This window comes from Tinamus guttatus, unplaced genomic scaffold (assembly GCF_059628265.1).
Source record: "Tinamus guttatus ecotype Peru unplaced genomic scaffold, ASM5962826v1 Tinamus_guttatus_pri_ptg000271l, whole genome shotgun sequence".
Classification (NCBI taxonomy): domain Eukaryota; kingdom Metazoa; phylum Chordata; class Aves; order Tinamiformes; family Tinamidae; genus Tinamus; species Tinamus guttatus.
Window position 1 is genome coordinate 65,555 of NW_028288805.1, and position 23,374 is coordinate 88,928.

The 23,374-nt window shown below is 38.8% G+C and overlaps 1 protein-coding gene across 1 annotated transcript in view; it reads right to left on the bottom strand.

The window, feature by feature from the left end:
• The window catches only part of MIB1 (MIB E3 ubiquitin protein ligase 1), a 63,110-nt gene that overhangs the window by 11,588 nt on the left and 28,148 nt on the right, over window positions 1-23,374 (bottom strand). The window contains exons 11-15 of the mRNA XM_088527238.1: window positions 22,806-23,003; window positions 19,728-19,879; window positions 5,682-5,814; window positions 5,285-5,371; window positions 2,957-3,118 (exon numbers count right to left, since the gene is read on the bottom strand). Of these exons, the coding sequence (XP_088383364.1) occupies window positions 2,957-3,118; window positions 5,285-5,371; window positions 5,682-5,814; window positions 19,728-19,879; window positions 22,806-23,003 (732 nt within the window). The remainder of the gene's footprint in view (window positions 1-2,956; window positions 3,119-5,284; window positions 5,372-5,681; window positions 5,815-19,727; window positions 19,880-22,805; window positions 23,004-23,374) is intronic.

Sequence of the window (23,374 nt, forward strand, 5' to 3'; positions counted from 1 at the left end):
TGCAAGCCCAGGAAAGCATCTCCAGATCTAACTTTCAAAACTACCATACAGTTGCTTAATTTTTTAGGCAGCTAAATTCAACTTTAAAGATTGAAAAATCTTTAGAAAGCTATAAAGTTCTGTAAAGAATGGCTCAGCTACTGAAGGATTCCATCTCCTGTGCACCTATGCTCATTTGTAAGGTGGCTGTCCTTCTATGTAAGTACTTTAGATGTCACTGTCCTCGGGGTGTATTCAAAACACAGCTGATACATCCCAGCATCACTGCATTCAGGCAGAATGCAGCCACCATCGCATCTGAACAGAAAACATAGCTGGGCAACATAAATGCACACCTATATTTAGTAGTCCAGCGAATAAAGCACTTGGCCAGGAAAGAAAGAATTTCTGTTGCCTTCTCTGCTTGGAAGGATTTAAACTCACATATCTGTCTTCCTGTCCTACCACCCTTTTACATGTACTAGTGTAGCAAAGAACACACGGTTGACTAGAAAGACCATGAGAGAAGTCCCAGAACTACAGACCAGCAACCAAAGGATTCACCTCAACTGCAGTATTCTCAGCCTACTTCCAAGATCCTTTTTGTATTAAGGACTGACTGGATAAAATGCATGAGCAAATGCACATTTTGTACAACACAGAACTGGTGGTACCACTAATGAGTTCCTCTGCGAACCACACTAGACTGCACAAGGAATCAGCTTCAGTCCATGGAGTTTTAAGCTCTGAATTCATATAGACAGCAATGTTAGTGAGATTTTGTACCCATTAATTGATGCAATGCCCAGCTTGGCTGATGCAAGTCTCTCTGTGCTCCCTTCAGTTTGTGCAGTCTGGCCCTGCGGCTGGTCTACTAAAAAATGAGTGTCAACAATCACTCCCCAAAATTAAGGCCTTCCGGCTACATTAATGACCACTTAGTATTTGAAGAAGCAGACATACAGACATACCATTTTAGACAAAGCAGTATATAGGATAAATTTAAAATATACCAATATTTGAGTGAGCTATTAAGAAAACAGTTTTCAAAACCTGATGGAGGAGTGATCTGTGAAGCAAAAAACCCTGTGCCTCATAACATTTGCATTTCCCCCACCGTGATATCCATGGCATTATCCTTCTCCTCCTACAGATATCCCTGTTTCCTGAGGAGGCAGCTTTATCAAATGTTAGTCTCTGCTGCTAGGAGTTTTTATGTCAATAAACATTACTTGAGGAACTAAAAGACTCTTCAAGGTTACTCCATGAGTACCCAAATGTTCACAGTCCTGGACTCTTTCTGATGATTTTATACAAATAGTAGATCTGGAAAGATTTAATATTAGTAAAACCAGCAAATAAGATGTGCTTAAGCCAACAGGCTGATATCAGAATTAGACATGGACAAAGATGGTTTTGTGGTAGAAATTCAAATCATTTTCTGTAACATGGATTACAGCATTAGCACAGTTCCCAAATATTTGTAAACTATACAAAAACCTTCTCTGCAAGTAAAAAAAAGTAAAAAAAATGAGAAATGGGAATGGGAAAAAATGAGTAGTTTGATCAAATTAGAATAGTAAATATGGGTTGATCACCATTTATAAACCCTAGAGCATTTTTTGGTTTCCAGAGACAAAATTTTTGCAGGGATTTTTTGTTTCCTATATCTATTTTTATTTTTAATAAAACCTAAAAGTGATTTTTTTTTAATCAAGATTACAGCTGGAATGAAAGCAGGAGAAAACAGAATGAAAAAATGAAAATAAACCCTACTCTGAACCCCCAAAAATAAAATCTGAAACGGGGATACAAAAAAACATTTCTTGTGTTAAGGAAAACCTGAAACATAATGCCCCCAGTTTTATTTTGGATGCCATCAATGACAAGCTGGACATACTTTGAAATGCTGAATCTGATAAATACTTGTGTCCAAAATTATATTCCAAATAAAATGCATGCATGCAAATTATTTTGACCACCTCTCACAGATCCCAATTCGGATCATGGAAACACAACTGAGCATCAACTGCTTCCTTCCTCCCACTTAAAAATACACAAACATTTTCTTATATGTGCCAGTTATACTTTAAATCTCTATTCAATGCTTAGTCTAAAGTATTTCAGGGAAGTTAAGTGCCCACTTTGAAAGACACACTTGTAGAGTGGATATATGGATTTGAACAAAGGCTTATAATACAGGTTTTTTTTGACTGAAATAGAAAAATTGGCACCGAAAGCAAAACTCAGAAAAAAATATTATGATACCAGTAACTAATGATTCAGCAAGTCTGCCCATTGTTAAACTGCACACTTTTCTGTACACTGGTACAGAAAAATTTTGGTTTTATCTTCCTCAGCCCTACTTATTCATGAATTTTATTTATTTTTTTCAGCTTTGCATACAATATTCACACAGCTTTTGGCATGTGAGCATTTCCTTATTTTATTTTATTTTTTAAACAACACCTCGGCCTTTATTACTATGAGGTTCTTTCAATATTCCCTTAGTAGACCACAATTTCTGAAATTAACCCCATCAGATATGCAACAGTCAAGACCCAAGGATTCTTAGTTTAAACATAAGAAGTATTCAGAAGGTTACAGAAAGAGCTAGACATGCAAGATGTTGAATCTTAGAAAACATAATTTTAGTCTTGTTCTGTACTGCATTACTGCTTATTTCTCTTTCCAAAAGTTGCTTTTGATTTTTTTTTTTTTTGCAGTCATACATGTTCACAATGAAAGACAAAGTTGCAGAAATATTTTGGACTATATAATTCTTTTTTTTTTTTTTTTTATCAAACTTAGCAACATGTAACAAGTAAATCTTTGTATGCACTGCTGCCTGATATGAATGTGTAAATAAGCTTAGGTTTCCAAAAAACAGTAAACAGTACAGACACTAGATGAACTAGACTAACAGAGACAAATGCATAGGGGAAGAAAAAGGAATAAATAAATGCATTTTATTTACTGTGTTCTTTGATGGCTCCCAAGCAGTATCTACCTTGCCCACATCTTGCATGTCTTGCAGTTGGCGGAGCTGTGACAGCGTGTGGTGTCTCAGGGCTTCATGCAGGGGTGTGTCCCCATCTTTATCCTGAATATCCAGTTTAGCACCTGCACGGACTAAGAGCTGAAAGAAAAGGAACCCAATTTAAATTGCAAAAGAAAACAAGCAAACAAAAATACCCACAGACAACCCCCCCACGCTTATTCTGTAGTTTAGGAAAAAGTCCATCTTGTTACTATTCACAGTTGAGTTGGAACTTAATTTCCATACTTCAAGTTCAGCCTGTAACTGTGCCACTTACCTTCTCTTTTTCAAATGTCGATTTTATTTTTGCTGTACTCTGAGGAAAAGCTACTTGCTGAGAGTGCTGCTGTTTTAGAGGAGTGTTGCTATTGTGCAAAAACCTTATCTCTTATGAGATTAATATTACAATGTAATATTACAGAAATATATCAGAAACAAAAAACAAAGTATATGAAAAACTAGATACATGTTCCCTACTATTACATTTCTATGACCCATTGAAACACCACATTTCATACCATGCAAAACTTTACAACTTATTTTACTGTATCCTCACATTAACAGAGTGTTAAGTCTCTCCTGATTCAGCAGAGGACACAACAGCCCTATCACACAATTCGGGTCACATGAGACGACAGCAAGTACAAGGCACAGAGTCCCTCCAATTTGCACTGCACCTGCACACAGCCCACCTGTAAAATTTAATAGACAGCCTTCCTGAGCACATGCTGCCAAATGACTCCCCTTAAAAAAGCCTGTTGCCATTGCTATTCAGAAACCTGTAGATGGCAGCTGATGCTTTGCCATTTTAGTTTGAAACTTTTGTTACTCTACAAAATTCTGAGTATACTCTAGAAATAGAGTTACACAAAAGGGAATCTCCTTCTGAAGGACTAGCAAGTTTTCAAGGATCCTGGACTCTCAGAATCAAGGGACCCCAGACTCTAGAACAGAGTAGAGGGAAAGACGACTTGCCTGGATCTAAAGGAATTCAGAGTTTTTATCTCAAGCAAACACTTGTCTGTTATTGATTGCTTCTATTTTCCCAATCCTTCCTTCTGTAAGTCAAAAAAACACACCTAAATACTATCAAGAGTCACAACAGTCTCCCTCTGACTTCATACACCCTCTAATTAGGCTTACGGAAAGACCCTAGTCCTTCACACTAAAAGGCAATACCTGCTATTAGCCACTTGCTGCCTAATTGTTTCTCCTGGAAATGGTAACATAAAGAGAATTTTGCCATTGTTATTATGGGCTTCTAGTCAATTCCTCTGAAAACGCTAAGAGACCTCTAAGGGCAACCTGGAATCCTTGCCTGCCACAGAAATTCAGTCTTTGCAGAAGTTTAAAAATAAATAAGTGTGACCCGTTGTCATGGCACCAGACCTTTTTGAAAGAGCCCTACTGCCTTTGACCACTGTTCCACAGATCCCTGAGAAAACAACACAACACAGCAGGTACCCAACAGGAATTCATTCTGAAATATAGGAGCCATCAAGCCTCTTGCATGGCTGCATGAGTTATTTTTGGACTTCTCAAAGTTAATCCAACTCAGAAGTATGGATCTTCTAGAGGGTTGTCCACTTAAACATTCTTGGATATGCACATGCCAGCCCAATACAGATACTAGTTCAGATCTTTTCATTCATCATCTTTTCAAAAATCAGAAGTGCCATTACTTTCACTCTACGGTATTTCTATTACTGCTTATGGCTCTTCCAATCTAAAAAGAGGAAAAACTATAATCTCAGAGGTCTGAAAGGTAGTGAAACACATAAAAACAAGATGTTTAATTCAGCCTCAGTGTGCAAAAGCTATAAGCAAGAACAGTTATGAATAAAGCAACAGGAATGAAAAATGTTTAGAGGTCTCGTTACAGGACCTGTAAGAGTGAACAGCAAAACATATTCTCCCTTACTGAAGGAAAAGGGATGCTGGAACCAGCAACAATAAAGAGGCAAACTAATGGGTGTGCATGTGTGTGTGTGTGTACATATATATATATATATGTACACACACATTATATATAAATAAATAACACACACACACGGAGGGGGGAATTCTGAACATTCACCCTGCCGTCTGACATTCTGTGCCAAGTTCACAGGTTTCTAAACTAGTCACGCAAGTATTCAAAGACTATAACAAGTTTTTAAAGCTTTCCTTTTTTCCAAGTTCACAAAATATCTACACCTTAGCAGCCACCATCAGCTTGAGCAAAGTGCCATTACACACATGGCTTGTTACAAATGAGGTGCTTACCCTCACTATTTGTGTGTGCTGCCGTTCAACGGCAAGGTGCAGAGCAGTCTGCTGGTTCACGTTCTGGATATCCAGGTTAGCACTGCCCTGAAAGACATCCAAACCATCAGACTGTTAATCAACAGTGCGGCTACAGGCAAGGCAATCAACTGGAGTGCTGAATACGATTCTTATTTTGGAGATTTTAGAGCAGAATTTATTAACTACTTCAGTTATTCAGTCTACAGACTATTCCGTTGAATACAAACAAGTAACCTTGACTTTTAGAGCTTACCACATGGCCTTCGTGCTCCACTGCTTCTGCACTGCAACTGCAGGCTTCAAAAAGCATGTTATTTTCACACCAGGTAGTTAATCAAAGTGTGACATTTAAATCCTCCTGAGGAGAGAGGCCTACCTGATGCACCAGAAGTTCAGCCACTTCCACATGGTTATTGAGGGCTGCCAGATGCAAGGCAGTATAACCATCATCTTTTTTCTCATCAACAATCCACGGTCGTGGTAACTTGGACAGCAACACACGCATTGCACTGAAATAAATACACAGAGATGGCAGAAAAGCACGTATAAAATTAGCTGTTGAATGGTGACTAGACATTAGCAAAAGCAGTAATCATTCTCAGAATTAAAGTGACAAAAATTACATCAGCATTTTTTTTTCCAAAAAGTGAAATTGCAACAAAAATTATACTGACAGTTACAATACTGGCATAATAATTCTTCCCAAGTGTAGTGAAAAGTCTTTCCAACCATTGCACTCCCCAACAAAGTTTGAGGATCACATTTTTCAGAGGAAATGTCATTTAGCAGCAACAAAGAAGTGTTTTAGAACACTTTAAAGAAGTGTTTGCACAATTTCTGAAACAGAATACACACAGATATTTCTCCCTGAAAATCTTAATGGGATCCTTTACTTAAGTATTCAACAGGCAAGTTCCATTATATGAAATGCCTTTGACAATAAGAGCTAAGACTTTCCATTTCTGAGATAAAAATATAAAATTGAAGTAAAATTTCTTGTATGTAGAAAAAAGGCCAAATTTTTAAATGTACTGGTAAATACAGAGTTGTCTTAACAAAAGGTGGCCAAGTTTACCATACTGTGAAAGTGTGCAATATTCCACTGCACTTCTGCATGTCCTACCAACCAGCCTACCAAAGGAAGGGGATTCATTACAAAATAATATATTCAGAGGTCAGGAAAAGCAATTTGGTTCATATAACTACTATAAAGCAGATTAAAATCCATCAAGTCCAAAGAATGTAGTGTTAAGGGGTTTAAGACCACACACGACACTAGAGAAATGATCCCACATCTTGCACCCTCTCAGAGGGACGCTTTCTCTAGCTCACCTGTCTTAACATAGATTTTGGAATGGGAAAGTAACCAACTTAACTCCATGGTTTCCTTATCTGGGTAAATGGTACATGCAGCTCCTTTATGAAAGCTCTTGAGAGGCAAACACAAAAACCAGGAGCTGCTATAATCTTGTGCTGAGAAACCTCTTGTATCATCTGATTGTTTCCTTCTGTTGTAGCAACATGGGATTCATAGGAGAAAAAGCTTCATTTCTAGAGAGTCAAACCTTAAAACCCAAGCGGTACTAGCTACAGCAAGTAGAACCACTGAGTCCCAGAGTACCTTGCAAGGCAGATACAATAACTGGATTAAACAGTTCTTCGGTAAACACCGATATTCAGAACTTGGGACCTAAAGCCTCAGAAATATCTTTACAAAATGAACCTGTAGACATTTAAAAATATTAGCAATAGATAGCAATAAGATGACCCCACTGCCAAGTAGCAACTTACCTCCTAATTCATTCCAGTAATCCATCCTCTTGAGTATTCCCTCCTTAGCTCTTTCAGAGCAAGGCCACTAACTGCCTACAAACGAGGCTCCACATGCAGCTTGGAGGCAGTTCACTCCAAGGAGCCATCCCCAAAAGGATAAACAATAAGGAGGACGGCAGCACGAGGAAGACTGCAGGCTCCTTTCCACATGACATTCACCCATATCATCATGTGGCAGACTAAGACCCCTCATGGTCTGCAGGGCATGCACAACACAAACCCTCACTTTCACACAGCACAATAAGATGACGACACTTAACAGATTGTACTTTGTTACCTGTGAACAGGGAACTGAACCAGGCTCAGTGCTTCAAAAGACCACCTAAGACTTTACTGCATCTACCAAGGTTCCACATCTCAGTGGCAACAGAAGTTGCCCTTTCAGGAATAAAGCCCTTCTTTCTTCACAGGAAAGCAATTTATTAGAGGACAATAAGATTATGGAACTCTCTCTCACAAACCAAAGATCACCAAAAAAAATTCATGTAAACTAAGGCATAAAAGTACATGCTGCTCCTTGCTGTCAGAGTTACAGGGACTTACAAAACCCATCATAATTCACATTTTCTCTGAAGGGGCCATATTCTGGGCTAGGCAAACCCTCAGTAAAACATTAAGCCAGGTCTCCAAAGTTTTAAGTGATTTAGTGCAAGGAGCAGCCATTCCCATTGTATCTCATTTAATTCAAAATTTAGAAGAATAACTGTAAATTTCAAGTGCCGATACTGACACCTGAAATCAGCCATGCTACATAACTGATCATTCTTTTTTTAATTCATGTTTTCAGAGAGTCTGGAACCATGACTTTGCACATATCTGACATGCTTAAATCATGAATAATATCAGAACATGCATTAAATAACATTAATTTTATATTTGCAGGTTAAACTACATCATGGCCCCGAACAATATATTAACTCTTTTTTAGAGCACCAGTTATCAATATGAGGAGGGGGGAATATATATATATATATATATATATATAATGCATTTTTGACCTACATATAAAAATCTATTTTCTCGTGCAGTGTTTTACTTGGAGACTTTTTAAACTGATGCTTATCAGCAGTACCCGAGAATGGAAGGGGCTTATTTCAAAACTCAACAAGATGAAGAACTACCATGGCCTAACTGTACAGAAAAGATTCCAGATCTCACGTTAACTACTACTACCCTGTTTCAAATAGCAACAAATAGAAGAAAAAAGTACAAGAGAAGATTTTCTGCTATCAATTACTCAACTCCAACCATCGTGGAAAGGCATGTTCCCACATGGTCCTACTTTTCCTTGTATTTCCAGTTCCTGGGCCATGGTGGCTCAGTCAGGTATGTGACTGTCTAGTGAGTCACACAGTCTGCCAGACTTTGCATTTTGGCAGCTTCATGTCCAGAGAGATCAGTGAGATACCTTTATGGGATAAAGTGAATTGATGGCAATAAGGAAGCGACAAAGCCAAAGCTGGAGAAGGAGGGCTCTGCCTGTTCCAGCAGCAGAGCAAGGTGGGCAGAGCAGAGAACCAGATCTCTAGAGGTAGCAATAATGCAGCGCTCTTCTTACTCTAAGCTTCCTCACTCCCCTGCCATTCTCCTCCCTCAAGTCAGCTTTATTTATGCTCTCATAATATATTTTGCTTACTGGCAACCCACCCCATACCCTCCTCTTAGCTCCAGCCTACTTTGCATAACTAAACCTTTCCAAGTGTTTGCGGATATGCCAGGAACCAGATTAAGAGACTGATCAGGCTCTTACCAACAGTTACCAATGCAACAGTTTCACTGCGGTTTTCTTTTAGGGTTATAGTAAGACAACTGCATGCCATATTACCAACTTTATTTAAAAAATAAAAAAGCAGATGAAAAATAGCCAATATAGATGGATGTATTTCTCACACAGAAGAGCACTGTGATCCTCTTCACCCCGTAGCCAAATGAACGCTTGCACCAACGTAGTACAAGAAGCGACACTACTATTTTTAGCAATGATATTACCCCAAGTGCACGTCAAATTACAAGCTCCAGCCAGATCAGTTCCCTGATCTGGTTCCCTGCACGCTCGCTGTGCAGCACAGCGGTTGCGCTGGAAGAACCACCACCAAAAACCCCCAGGACCAAGTGGCAAAGAACGGCGGGATAGCTCAGACTGCCGTTGCTCAGTACGGCGCAGCACGAAACTGGGGCTTTCTATTTCGCATCTCATTGATCACCTGGACAGCGCAAATTTTCGGAAGCAGATGGCTTCACTCTTTTGTTTTTAAGTATTTTTGAATAGCTCTGGGTATTTGAAAAATTGCTTGCGCTATACATGATAGAAGCTGCTAAAGGAATGGCTAGGTAAACGTTTACCTACAGTTCACAAAAACATACTCTGTCTAGCTTAGAAATAATTGAACAATTTTATTTTCAATATACAATTGCAAAATTGAAGGGAAACAAAATAATGCAACTTTTACTGGAAAGATAACCTCCAGTAGAAGGTATAGAATTATCAGCTGCAGACCAGAAGATAAAGTCAACCCAAAAAGAGGGGAAAGAAAACAACCAACTGAGACACTGGGCTGCTCACAACTTTGCAATTCACTCTCTGCTTTGCAGTACTTACTATATTAATAACTACTGATTATATTTACAAATGAAATGACATTTTCATTTTATAAATCTTTTCACTTTTAGATAAAGAAACTCTTCAGAACTTTCAGTATTTTCCTCACTGCTCCTGTGCAAAGCATACAAAAGATTTTTTGTCTGGAAATACACAGGAAGCTTTGAAATACTCAGGTTCATGACCTTCTGCTGTACTGAGGTGGCCATGTTTTAGTTACTTCTTGCTCTTCATAGGAGCATCTGCTCCATATAAACATTAAAAAACTTCCTTTTCAGATTTTGAATGTGTAACTACTAGCCTTATTAAAGGTCAAATTTACACATGTGAGAACCAGACAAGTTGTTCACTTGGAGGGTTTTTATCTTTTCTCCTAAGTATTTCAGTTGTTTCCAAAACAGTAGCACCTGACTTAAAATCACATTTACTTTTTTCAAAAGTAAAGCATTATATTATATATACATGTATATATTTTTTATGTTTATATTTTATAGCTAAGCATTATAAACCAAATACTATGGAATTCTATTAATCAACTGATTAAAGCAAAACCATCCAATTTTTTTATTTCTAATTTAACTGGAATGTGGGAGTGCAGAGGCACCAACTGGCAGAAACTTATTTCAGAGCTAACATTCCCAGCTTAAAACTTAAAAGCAGCTGCACGACAGGGCCACCTAGGCCTCAGACCTTTAAAGAGCCTCTTGTCACTCCCGGCGTCTTTCACTGACCAAGACACCAGACCGCACAGCGGCAGCGGGGGATGTTTATTGTTCCACATGTGCCAGGAGCCCTCGCCTTGCTGCTAAGCGGGGCTTTTCTCTTCTCTTCCCGTCTTGTCTCGTCTCCCCCCACGTCTTTGTCGTCGTTCTCCTCCCGCCCCCGGCTCCGCGGCGTTTCTAAGTATAGCAGCAGCCTCATCGGGCTTCACTTGCGGCAGCAGCGCGAGCCCAGGGAAACTCTGGGAGATCTGAGTGGAAACCCGAGAGAGAGCGCGCGCGCGAGCGCTTTATTTGGCAGTGCTAAAAAAACCCGGCGGGCGCGGGCGCTGCAGGCCAAGCAATCTACAGGCCGAGCGCGGGATGGCGGCCGCCGCGGCCGCCCGCTCGACGATCGGCAGCTGGGGGACTATTTTTTGCAATGGTTGACTAAATATGGTCAGGGAAGAGCGAGGCACAGGAGAGCCCGCTTGCCGGGGAGTGCGTGTTTCAAATGCTTAGCTGCCTATAAAGCCGTGACGCTTTGGCTCGTGCCCGCCGAGCGGGACACGCGGCTGCTCCCGCCTGCGGGAGCCCTGACCTCGCACGCAGCCCTGACCTCGCACCACGGAAAGTGGCTTCACCACAGACCTGCCTACGGCTAAGCCTGGGAACGTACCCTCCAGCGAGGAACGATGCAGTGCAATAGCTGAGGAGCTAGAAGAAACCAATGTTTGCCGGGGGAGGGGGGGACGGTTGCTAATTTTTTTTTGGTTTTGATTTTTGCCTCTTCTCTTTTTTTGGAAGCGACTCCAACTTTTGGGGGTTTCGTTTTGGGGTCTTCTTGCTCCAGTGGGCTTTTTTTCCACCTGCGGTGATTTTCATCTGCCAGTGGGCTAAGTTCACCTACCCTTGGCTTCCTAGCATCTATCCTTGGACTCCTAATTCTCAGTCCAGCAGGCGTGAAGTATAATTTCTATACAACATCATCCCTATTTTAGCATTCCAAGAAAGGCAGCTGGTGCCAACGAGGCACCAGTCTTCGTGTCTTTTTTTTTTTTTTTTTTTTTTTTTTTTTTTTTTTCTCTTCTTCCTGTGAAGTTTTATCTATTTAAGGTGGTGAGGTACTGTCACGCACCGACACTCTCCCCGGTGCCTCCCCCTGCCCTGTTGGGAAGAGCTGATTCAGCGAGTAGAGCGGGAGCGCTCGGGATGAGATGGCTGCTGCCGATGTGTCTCTAGGTCATTACCTCCCTCTTCCAACTGCAAACGCTGCATGATACTAAGCTCACAGGTAACACAACGCCAGGAGACCTGCCTTATTCTGCACGTTTAAAGGATGCCTATGACTTTCTGCATGTGTAACTTATTTACTGAAATGTCTTTTTTTGGTTGTTATGTTAATCCCTCTCCTCTGGGAGCAGCTTGATTTTGAGTGTTTTAAAGTATCAAGCATTTGTAGTGTAAAGAGCAGGTGGAAAGAAAACAGTAGTCCAAATTTCATAGCAAAAAAAAAAAAAAAACAACTTGACAGGCAGATTTTCTTTTGGGGAGGTAAACTCAAATATTGCTATGCCATTGACTGCTTAGTAAACAGTAATTGCTAACATTAGAAAAAATACATTCTTATCTTCCTATGCAAATCACAATTAAAAAAAAAAAAAAAACAAAAATCCCTAAAAACAGTACAGGAGGGCAATGCTGAGTTCTGAAACAGGTCTAAGCAGAATTTTCAAGGTGCTTTATCTCAGGTGCACACAAGACCAACCTGGTTAAAAACCTGGACTGTGTATGCTGTAATTCTAATGCTGCATTGCTGTTTCTCCTGGTAGTGCTGTGCTAGCTCCTGCTACACGCTGATTTGCTCTCTATCAGCTGCACCAGATTTTTGTCACGGGCTGCAGAAATTCTTACTTCCTCCGCTCTCATCTTTCCTTAGCAGTATTAGAGTTACCTTAAAATTAACTAATTGATAAGCTTACTTAAAATTTATCTTCTAATGCTACAAGGAGAAAAGTACTCTTTAACCCAAATTATCTCCTGAAATACGGTTTAAGTAACCATACGCTCCGTAAGACTGTCTAATCAAAGTCAAAATCTTACTGCACACCAAGTGTTTAACCACCATTACAAACCAAGGCACAAAACTGAATGTGAAGAAATGCAGTTAAATTTACTTTTATTTCTTTATTTTTTAGTTTCCATAAGCCTTTCAAGTGTGGATAAGATTTTGACTGAAGCAGGTGAGTGCCAACTTAAAAGTAAGAAAAAAATATCTGTAGAAGTGCTAAATTAGGTATTAGCTTTCACATGTGACCTTCGGCCCAACAATCCAAATCCTGTCACAACAGTTGGAGATTGTTTTCTTAATTCAATGTCATCGTGTTTTCTAAAAGCAGGATCACCAGCAGGTCCAATTATTTTTTTTTTAAATCACTGCAAACTGCAGCAGAAATAAGTACAGAGCTGCAAAGCAGTTGGCAGAATATGAGATACATAAAGCAAGGAGGTGGAATTGGGGAGGGTTGGAAAATAACATTATAACCACCATATTAGATGAGTCTATACTTTCTTTTAGGATACTAGATGTGCACTGCACACACCAGCCTGGAAATCTGCTAGAAGATCTCAAAGGAAACTGAAGTTCTCACAGTGGAATACAACTACGGGTCCCAGGAAAATCCTTTGCAAACCAACCAACGCTCCATTCAAAACTGGTCCCTCGGAACGAACAGCAAGAGGCTGCATGAGTCTGGATGACCCCGTGCGACGTCCACGCCGCCAGAGCAATGAACTCTAACTGGCTTTAAACTATTCTGCAGGTAAATTGCCTTGTAAAGTTCAGCTGCAACAATAAGCTTATTTTCTATAGTTAAATAATCGTAACACTATTCTTCCAAAGAAATGACAAAATGAATTTAACTTAATGAAAGAAAAGAAAAAGCAGCAAAATACTTTTGGGGTTCAGCTGACAGATGGTTGAGCAACTCTATGTATACCTGCTCAGAGTACATACTTCTTTATGTACCCATATGAACATACAATGCTATGGAATGTAAAGAAGTATGTATTTTTGGCAGGCATGGAACGACCAGTAAGAGGAAACTAAACAGCTGTTGGAAGAAACAGGTTTCCTTCTTGTTTGAATGACATTCATGTGACAAATCGACTTGCTAAAGGTCAGCTGGTATTGCCAAAATAACGTATACTTATTGCTAACAAATTATGAAACATTAAGTTCTATGAAAGTAGTTAGAAAAAGGTTTTCGTGGATTAAAAAACATTTGTTCTAAACAAAAAATTCAAACATGCAGGGAATGGACGGTTACTAAAACACATTAAGATCACTACAAAGCTGCAAAATTTATTACCAGTGTTCCTCAATTGGTGGAGTCTAAACAAATCTTAAAAGCCTAATTATCAAAATGTATTATAAAAAACAAACTGTTACTTTATTAATCACAGCAAGCTCTGTGTACTTAAGATGGTAGTTTTTAAATTAGCTCTACTATAAAATCTTTAGCCTACCAGTAAAAACTAAGACCTAAGCAGAGACAGCTAAGAAATTAAGTCTTTAAGTAAGAGAAGAAGGGACAGACTAAGAGTGCAGTATCATCTGCAATTTTATACATTCAACTTAAGTTAGGACTTTGTCCTAATCAAAGCACTTATTATGCTCACTGAGCTCTTCAGCACAAACTGCAGTGTCAGGTCCATGCACAGAAAGTAACAATACAGAGATTTCTAGACCAGTTGCTAGTCAGCGGATTAAAGCTATTGGCAGATTCCTAAATGAAAGCACAAGTGACACTACTTAGAAGGTAAGTTATTCTGTTTCCAAAGAACTGAATTTAAATAAATCCCAATTTAAAAAAGCTGAGCAGGGAAATACAATTATACAGAATCCAAGAAAATTAAGACTTACACAAGAAATAACAAAGAGAAATAAATCCTACAACAGTTGTAAATTCTAAAAGCAATAAGTAACATATGCCAGCATAGTCCCTGCTCAATATTAAATTAAAAAATAAGGAAAAAAAAAGACGAGGAAAGATCTCTCTCCTCAACTGGAATAGGAATGGGTATCCACTATTCTTGACAGCAGCCTTCTAAAAGCAGTTGTTACATATGACATGTTCATGATAAGTGGGCACATTTGGGCCATATTAAAAGATTCTAACTGCATCCATGTGCTTACTGAAAAGTCTGGAGGGAGGAAAAAAGGCTCCATACCATTTTTAGACGGAGAATCTTATTTTAAACACCCCGTATAAATCTCACAGAGCTAATATTATAAATAGACAGTTATTTTTATTACCTGAAACCACAGAATAACATATAGAGAAGGAACATTATATAATTAAAACCACTTTCTTAGGCAAAAAAGCTAATGTTTGTTTGAAAGCTGTTTCTCTTACAAGCAGATAATTCGGCACAAATATAGAGAATCTTAACATTTAAATTAAAGCTATTTTATAGTGGGAAACAAATCAAACCATAGTAGCTCTAAGTGTTCTTATGCTACTGAACTTGATCACACTGAGAAGTGCGATAGACAGGCTTGGTATTATCAACTGAGCTTAATTTGCAGGAAGGTTAATTGTTAAGCATTTACTTATTTTCCTGAAGAGTTCCTGTACACACACCAACAAGCGATTGCTCCTCAATATATAATCAGACCAAGTTTTTAACAGTTTAAACTTATTTTGAAAGGTTTTTGGTAACCAGTCATCATGTTGTGCTTTTTCTTGTCTTTTTTTGTATAACATTGTAATGCTTCTCTGAAACAAAATGACTGCTCTGAGCAACACAAAAGTTAAAATTACATACTGACATCGCTTCCTGCTAGTTCGCTTTAGCATATATCTAAGAATACATACTCAGTCACTCCAAAATGTCACATCCATCACTTAGATCAGCTGTTCAATTTTAACTGAGCACACGTTGAACTTTGGGCATCTGCTGACACAGTTGTAACTCAAACATTTCAACTGTGTGACTGACAGGGATAACAGATGCTGACATTATCAAATGCTACGCAGCTTTTTTTCCATGGCCGTTTTTTGTCCCGATATGGCCAGTACATGATACTGTATTGCCATCCAAAAGCACACTTGAGCAGCTGTATCTGTAAAACAGTTCCTGTGTAACTGGTAAAAATAGAAACTAATTTTATAGCCATCTTCAATGCTCAAGTCCAAGTGACACACCTGCTATGTTTCTATTAGGATACATGGTGTTGGGAATATGTTTACATAAATCTTCTCACCAGCATCAGACTACACAACAAACAGATGCAGACTATACTTGACACATTCACTACCAGTAAATGGCTTGAACAAATGTTGTCACCTCTTTCCCACCACACTCAAAGCTCAACAAGAATTCATCTTGCTAAATATATATATGTGTGCGTATATATAACATTTAAAAATGTAAGCATGATAAGCAAAGAAAATGTATTAAGAAGCCTTAACAAGAATCAGAGAAACCCTCTCTAAAAAAAGAAAAAAAAGAAAAAAGAAAAAAGTATTTATCTCATTAAGATTTTTACATATACTGCCAAGGAAAAGAAATAAAAACAGAGAAAGGGAAACACCTCCTGTTATGTTATATAATCGTTCCTAAAAAGTTAATGCTAACCAGAGATATGGAGGGAGAATTGAAAGCACTTGACATTTATGCTTGTGGTAACCAACTACAGTGTTAAAGCAGCTGCAAAAGGTAACCTGCCAAAAAGAGGCGGAGGGTGGGGGGGAGAGGAGAAGGGGGGTGGGGGAAGAAAGCAGTGGGGAGGGAACAAAATCTTTCTTTTCCAGCACAATTTAATATAAAGAGGTAAAGAAAATTTAAACTAGTCAAAGAAGTTGTAAGAATTAGTTTCTTCTCACTACTCTAGAGCTTTGTTACTGCAGACAGAAAAACAGTTAAAACTGTAACTTGATTTGTGACTCATCCAAAGAGCCTCAAGAAAATGCTCCAAGAAAGAACAAACTTCCTAAGAGTTTTTGGTATACAGCTTTCCATTTTGCCATCTTCAAATTAATGAAACAAGTTAAATAAGCACTGACTAGAAACAAAATGCCTAACTTGTATCAGAAGTCACAGGTTCCTTGCAAACGGTTTGCACAAATAAGGGTTATGGTGAATTACAACCTTCCTGCACTCCAATGCTTTGCTAAAGCTGGTAAAATGGAACCAAATCACCTCTTCAATGGATTTGGTCCCCTTCAACCAGCTGTAGCTATGCATTGATCACTACGAGACTGCTCAGATTTTCAATACTGGAGCCCGTTTCAATATGGTTACGAGCTGTCACACGCTCCTCTCTGCAGCTGTGTTAAGTTCCAGCCAGGCGAAGAGAGAAGGTAACAAAGGACATAGTAAGTTCTGTACTCCAAAGTTTCAAGGTTGTATTATTAGCATTATTTCTAAATAAACAGCTACTGGTGTTTTAATATTCTGTCTTTATTCACTAAAAACTAACCTCATAACACTTACAAGAACATGGGCAAACATTCAAATAAACACATTTTCCAGTGATTTATTGTCTCCCGTTCTGTGCCCTCCAGCTCGTTGCCCTTTAAAGAAACACGAACAGTATTTGCAGTGCCCTGTCGCACTGCGCAAATCAAATCTATGGGCAGCTCTCTACTTTTTTCTCCCCTTCCTCCTTGCCACCCCCCCTTTTTTTTTTTTTTTTTTTAAATACACAGTGCACCAGGGAGGACACTGCATATGGTAGAAACTGTATTTATCATATACATGCTAGGTGTATTATTTACTATTGAAAGATCAGAAGTCTGTCTACAGCCTAATTCACTAATTATAGGTCTGCTCATAGAGATTACATTCCTTCTTCAATTCAGTCTGAATAAAAAGTTGTCTTTTAAGGAATTTTCTCAACATAATATTTTAATGAAGTTTTAAGATGGTGCTCTTTTACACACAACTTGGACTGAGCTATATTCACTGCCCCAAGTACAAACATGAAGGCAGAGATGGCCTTCAGCATTTTAGAAAATAATTTTACAACTCTTCGTTATCTCACAACTTGTCTTTTTGAGGACTTCCATGACCACAGAGCAAAGTCCCTCTATTTTCATTAACACTAAACATTTGAGAAAGCCCAGTGCTCAAAGAGGCTGCTACAGATAAAAACTCACTGCTGAACACCTGCAAAACTAACAGGCAGAGCTACCAAATAACACCGCAAGCACTGGAAATCACAGTTCCATTTGTGGAATCCAAACTCCTATTTGCCAGTATATGAACACGTATGAACCCTGCACCTTGCCTCAAAATACTCATTTTTCAGTTTGGAGTCTAACAAAATTTGTTACTCTGAAGAACTGACTGACAGACGAGATTTTGAATGCAAGGAGCTCCAAGCGCAGCACACGTCTATGATGCTAACTGCAGTGTGAATAAAGATCCGTTCACAAGATCTAATCCAATTTTTAAGTTAATTGTGGCAACAGATATGAAAATACACCCACGTTTCACAGTCATGTCTTCAGTTCAGAAATCTGAAGTCACAGGTTTATGAGTAAATTGAACTCTACCAAATTTTGGTAATGTGGGAAATACACAACCAATCTGCACAAAATCCTTAAGTTTTGCTTTCCCCTTCCTGTCTGAAAAGTCTCACTAATACAGAGGGGGTGAAGTTTGCCAAGCTTTAAGATCCACACTACTTGAAAACCACCCAAGACAAATTTTAAGTAATATGCCTGAGTCAGCTAAAAATCATTGATGAGAAACCACGTATTAAGTAAAATCACAACTTGTCACTATATTTCACTATGAAATTCTTATCTCTAGGTCCCATGCACCAATTCAAGCTTACCTACAGCATAAACTGAAGAAGTTCCACTTAGACTCAATACTATTATGGCAGCATAAAAATCAGAAGTTCTGTTTCTGCATCAGTTCAAAGGTTTAAACAGAGGCAAGTTAACGCAAGGAGGGAATAGAACCCTGACAAGGTGCTTCCCAAAACACACTATCCAACTTCTTCTGGAATGCATTGCCAAACTGTCACAAAAGATCCAATATAAGGGGGGGGGGGGAGCTACTTAAAAGAAAAATAGCAAATTATTTCAATATTTATCTGTGATACCCAAGAGTTAAAAAGTTGAATTAAATTTATTTTAATCTTTAAATAAAAGGAGGGGAGGGTTCCAAGGGCTCTCTTCAACACAATTTGTGTGTGTGTATCGGGTTTTCCTGCTGTTTCTTTCCCCCTCCCCTCGTAGGTCCCTCTTCCTACTGCTAGCAAAGGCCAGAACTCAGAAGCAGAGTATGGGTTACTCCCCTAAAATCAAATCAATTTTGAATACTCATTTGATCTTAAGTGTAAAAAATTGTATAGAAATCTAGTTCACTATTGAGGTATCTAAGCATTCAGTAAATGCACTTTTCTTCTCATTAATCAACAGAAATTGCCCTGTTTTGGACATGGAATTTTACTCATTTATGTATATTACTTTTATATATTACTTACATATCTATGATTCTATGATGATACTAGACCTGATTTTATTCTCATAGATTAACATACACATCCCTACTGGTCAAATGGCAGTCAACTGAGAAGGAGAATTCTACAGTAGAAAACCAAAACATTTCATGCAAATTAAATTCTGAATTCTCTACCATATGAAAACATAATACTACTTAAGTGTTGTTAGAATGACAAAAGCACAAAACAAATTATGCCTCAAAAATCAGCGTTCTCATAATGAGCTGTTATATAAAACTTGAAATAAGAAACTCCTGCTACAAATATTATAGAGGGGGAAAAAAAAAAAAATCAAATGTTTCTTATACAAGCACATGCCATTTAACATGGCAGGCCTATATTTACTTTACAGCTGCATGTTATCTTTAATAATTATTCACCAGTAATTACTTTTAAAAACTCAAAGCCTCCCCCAGTTCTAACATTCAAGATAGGCTTTGTAAAAGCGTTTCAACCTATCTCAAAATCTTACTCAGTACCTTATTATTTGGCAAAACATTTATTTGCAGTAATTTCATTTTCACTTGCTATATGGAATTTCCCAGGAATAGGCAGACACCTAAACACAATATTAAACCAATCAGACAAGTTTCATTTAAGCATGGCTACCCAGCTGCTAGCCATCCAATAATGTCTGCCTAAGCAACATCAAAATCCAAGACATGAAAGTATACGAAAGTTTAATGATCATTTCAAAGAATGCCATAATTCTACCCTCTCCCCTTTTATTATTTTAAAAACAAAATAATCTCAAAAGACAAATCTTACCTAGGATTTCCTCGCAGCGCTGCGTGGTGCAGCGCGTTGAACCCGTTGTTGTTGGTGATGGTTACGTCGGCCCCAGCCTCCAGCAGCACCGCCAGGATGTCGTCCCGCTTCTTGCTTATCGCGTCATGGAGGGGGGTGTCCCCTTCAGAATCCTAAAGCCAAAAACAGCTTTCATTAATTTTCACATGCATGAGGAAGATGTTGTGACGCATGGGCTCCTTCCCCAGCTCAACCTGACTCCTCACACATAGTCCTATTCAGGTGTTAACTACCACATTATCTGATCCTGGTAGTTGCCTCCCTCCTTTCTTCCCCCACTCGGAAATTAACCATCAGTAACAATCCTGATGGGGAGATAAGGCTAACTGTGTGTACACCAGCCAACAGTCATTTTTGAACTTAAAGAATGACTATCAATCACCTTATCCCTTAAATATGGGGACAGCCCGAGGGCCCATTGAGCTCTCCTTGCATTGCAGCCGGGATCTCCCCTTGAGCAGGGATGCCTCTCAAGGACACTCCTCAGGGTTGAGAGATACTTCCTACTACAGATTTGTGTAAGTGACTATAGTATGCTTCTCTTTTTGAACTTGTAAACTTCATTTCGTAAGTGTGCACAAATCCCTTAGACATAAACTGTTGACCAGGTCTGGGACTAGGATTGGATCCAATCGCACCCCGGCTCCTCTCAGGAGGAGTCTGGAAAGCAAGGGGTTCCAACCCAAACCTTGTGACCCAGTGGGAGGGTGTTCTTGGTAATTCTGTGTGTATCTTGAACCTCCATAGAGTAAATACTAAGTAACCTTGCCATAGAATCTCGTGAAACCATTGTCATTACCAATAAAACCTATTCCTATTTCTTTCCCATGAGTGAAGTGCATTGTGACACTCACCCCCACCACCACTCATTCTGTGACAGATGCTGCTTAAATGGCACTAGGAAAAACAACTGCACAAATACAAAACACTTCATATCCAAAAGTGTAGCTACGCTGCAGAGCTCAGAGCAAGTTGCTTCTCATCTTGCTCTAGTTTTGTGGACGCTGGAGTAGCTGTGCCCACCTAGAGCTATAGCCCTCCAAAGCTGCACTAGCACCAGAGATCAAAACCAGGGCCCTGGAAAGGCTTCTGCACTGTCAAGGGCACCTGCTTCTCTACGTCCCCTGTGCGGACTGGGCTGCTGTTCAACACAAAGTGGCTCCAGCACGAGAGGGCGATCACAGCCACAGGGAAGAGATGGGTCAGGCAGGTAACTTTGTGCTATGGGGGTGAATTTTGAGCCAGCAATTAACTATTTAAAAGACAACACCAAAAAAGACTATATGGAATAAATAAAAAAAAAAAAGCAGGATCAAAATAAGGTGCTCTCCCAGCAATGCATTTAAGGCAATTCTGTTGTTTTAACAGGTGTAGACCATTTGCCAGGGAACAAAAGTCGATGTTTAAGTAACACAAAACATTCAAAGCTTAGTATTTTTAAAATATTTAAGCTTTTTATGACTAATACTATGACTAATGATAAAACATTATATAAAGCATACATTTCAGTAGATAATTCAATGGGCAAAGAACTCATGTTTTAGCTTGTGATATTTGCATTTTTTATTTTTTATTTTATTTTATTTTTTTTAAAAAAACCCTTTCCAATAAGGGAAAAATATTTACTATTCCTGGAAGCAACATGTATATTACTTATCCAAAGGCCCAAACATTCAGGCTGAAAAGGAATGTTCTGCTACAAACAGCAACATCTATTTAAGTTTATTTATTGCTACACAGGAAAATTCTCTAGGTTTATGCTTCCTGCAAACTTCTGACACCATGTAAGTCATGAAGATTTTTGTCAGTGCCACTGACTCAGCTGGTGACTGAGAAACTCTGGAATTGAACATTTTAGGAATATACTATGAAAAGGAATCTTTACAATATTTACAATGAGAATCACAAATTGCCAAACAAGAAGTGTCCAAAAATGGAAACAGTTTCAATCAGCCTGCCAAAATGAAATTAAGCCATTTTTATGCAGCTTAACTGACTGTATGACTTGAATTTACTGCTTTTAGACCAGCACATGTTTTTGTTTACATAATGAACTCACTTGAGAAGTGGGCGCACTGGCCAATTAAACTCCAGCCACACTTCGATTTGACACATTGCCTGTGCTCAGACCCATAAGAATCGATCAATCTTCCTTCAGACAGGATCTGAAAGTCTACTAATTGCAAAGACAATTACATTTTCCAGGCAGAGTTTCACTGCACCATTACACTGAACTTAAACCAGACTGCTATCAAGAGTCAAAACATCCACTGAGGTTATCCACATAGCATACGTCAGGGATCGTACATATATATATATATATATGTATGTATATATAGAGAGAGTGTGTATATATATATATATATATATATACACACATATATATACGTGTGTATATATAGAGAAAGTGTGTATACATATACACACACACATATATATAGAGAGAGAGAGTGTGTATATTGCATGTATTGTGCCCACACGCCCTTTATTGAGACGATACATCAAAATCATTTTCAGATCTCATCTTTAACCAACAGCAACCAGGATCTGGACAGATGTTAGCTGTCTGAAAGCTCAACCTTGGTAAAAGTCAAGACAGTGCCTACAAAGGCAGGTAGAAAATACATAAATCCTTCTATTCACTAATTTTTAGAAAGTTTGCTCATCTTGTGTTACGTGAATATACGCCTTTAAAATATTATTGAACTTTAAATTACAGAGAAAGAGAGATGCGAATATGTTATTGCATATCTGGATTAATCTGCAGGGAAAGTTATTACAGATAAGTAGCCCGTGAAAATGTCAGTATAAATTGGTAGGATACATCAGGCACCTATCTAGGTGTCGAGCAAATAAATCAACATAAGAGCATTTTTCTTATTGATCACCTGTTGCAGCAAAGGCTGAGACAGATAACCCTACAAGGTCTATTCCTTTAATTTTTGTCTTACATTTATCAGCTCCATCCAGCATCCACACACAGTCAAATCGTATCATTCAAGAGCTAAAAAGTAAATCCAGATCAACATTTAACTTTACCTGGAGGCTAGGATGGCAGCCGAAGTCCAGCAGAGTCTTCACGACTTGCAGATGGCCTTTATTAACAGCGATGTGAAGCGGGGTCTGCCGGCGCTTGTTGCGGGCATTAAGGTCTGCGCTGCCTCTGTGCAAAACCTCTATGACGGCCCCCTCGTCGCCAAATGCTGCGTGATGGACTGCCCTGTCCCCATCCTTGTCCTGAAGCAGAAACACTAACGTGACCCCATTTCCTTCACATGTAAATACAGATTTAAACTGAAACATAACACATTTTTTCTTGTCGTTTGAGGGAATTCAATCAGGCAATTAAGATATGATTCAAATACTGAGCAAATAATAATAATAAAAAAGATTTATTCTCTAGCAACAGAGGATGAAAAGCCTGTTGCCACTGAAAACAAGCGTATATACTCTATTCAGCTACAAACATATATTCTATGACACTGGTATTTATCTCATGCAAGTTTGACTCTGAATCTATGCATGATGCCTTCATCAGGAACTTGGATGGATTCATTTCTTTACTAAAAATAAGCACTGGCTAAAAAATCCTACCACCACCAAAAGTT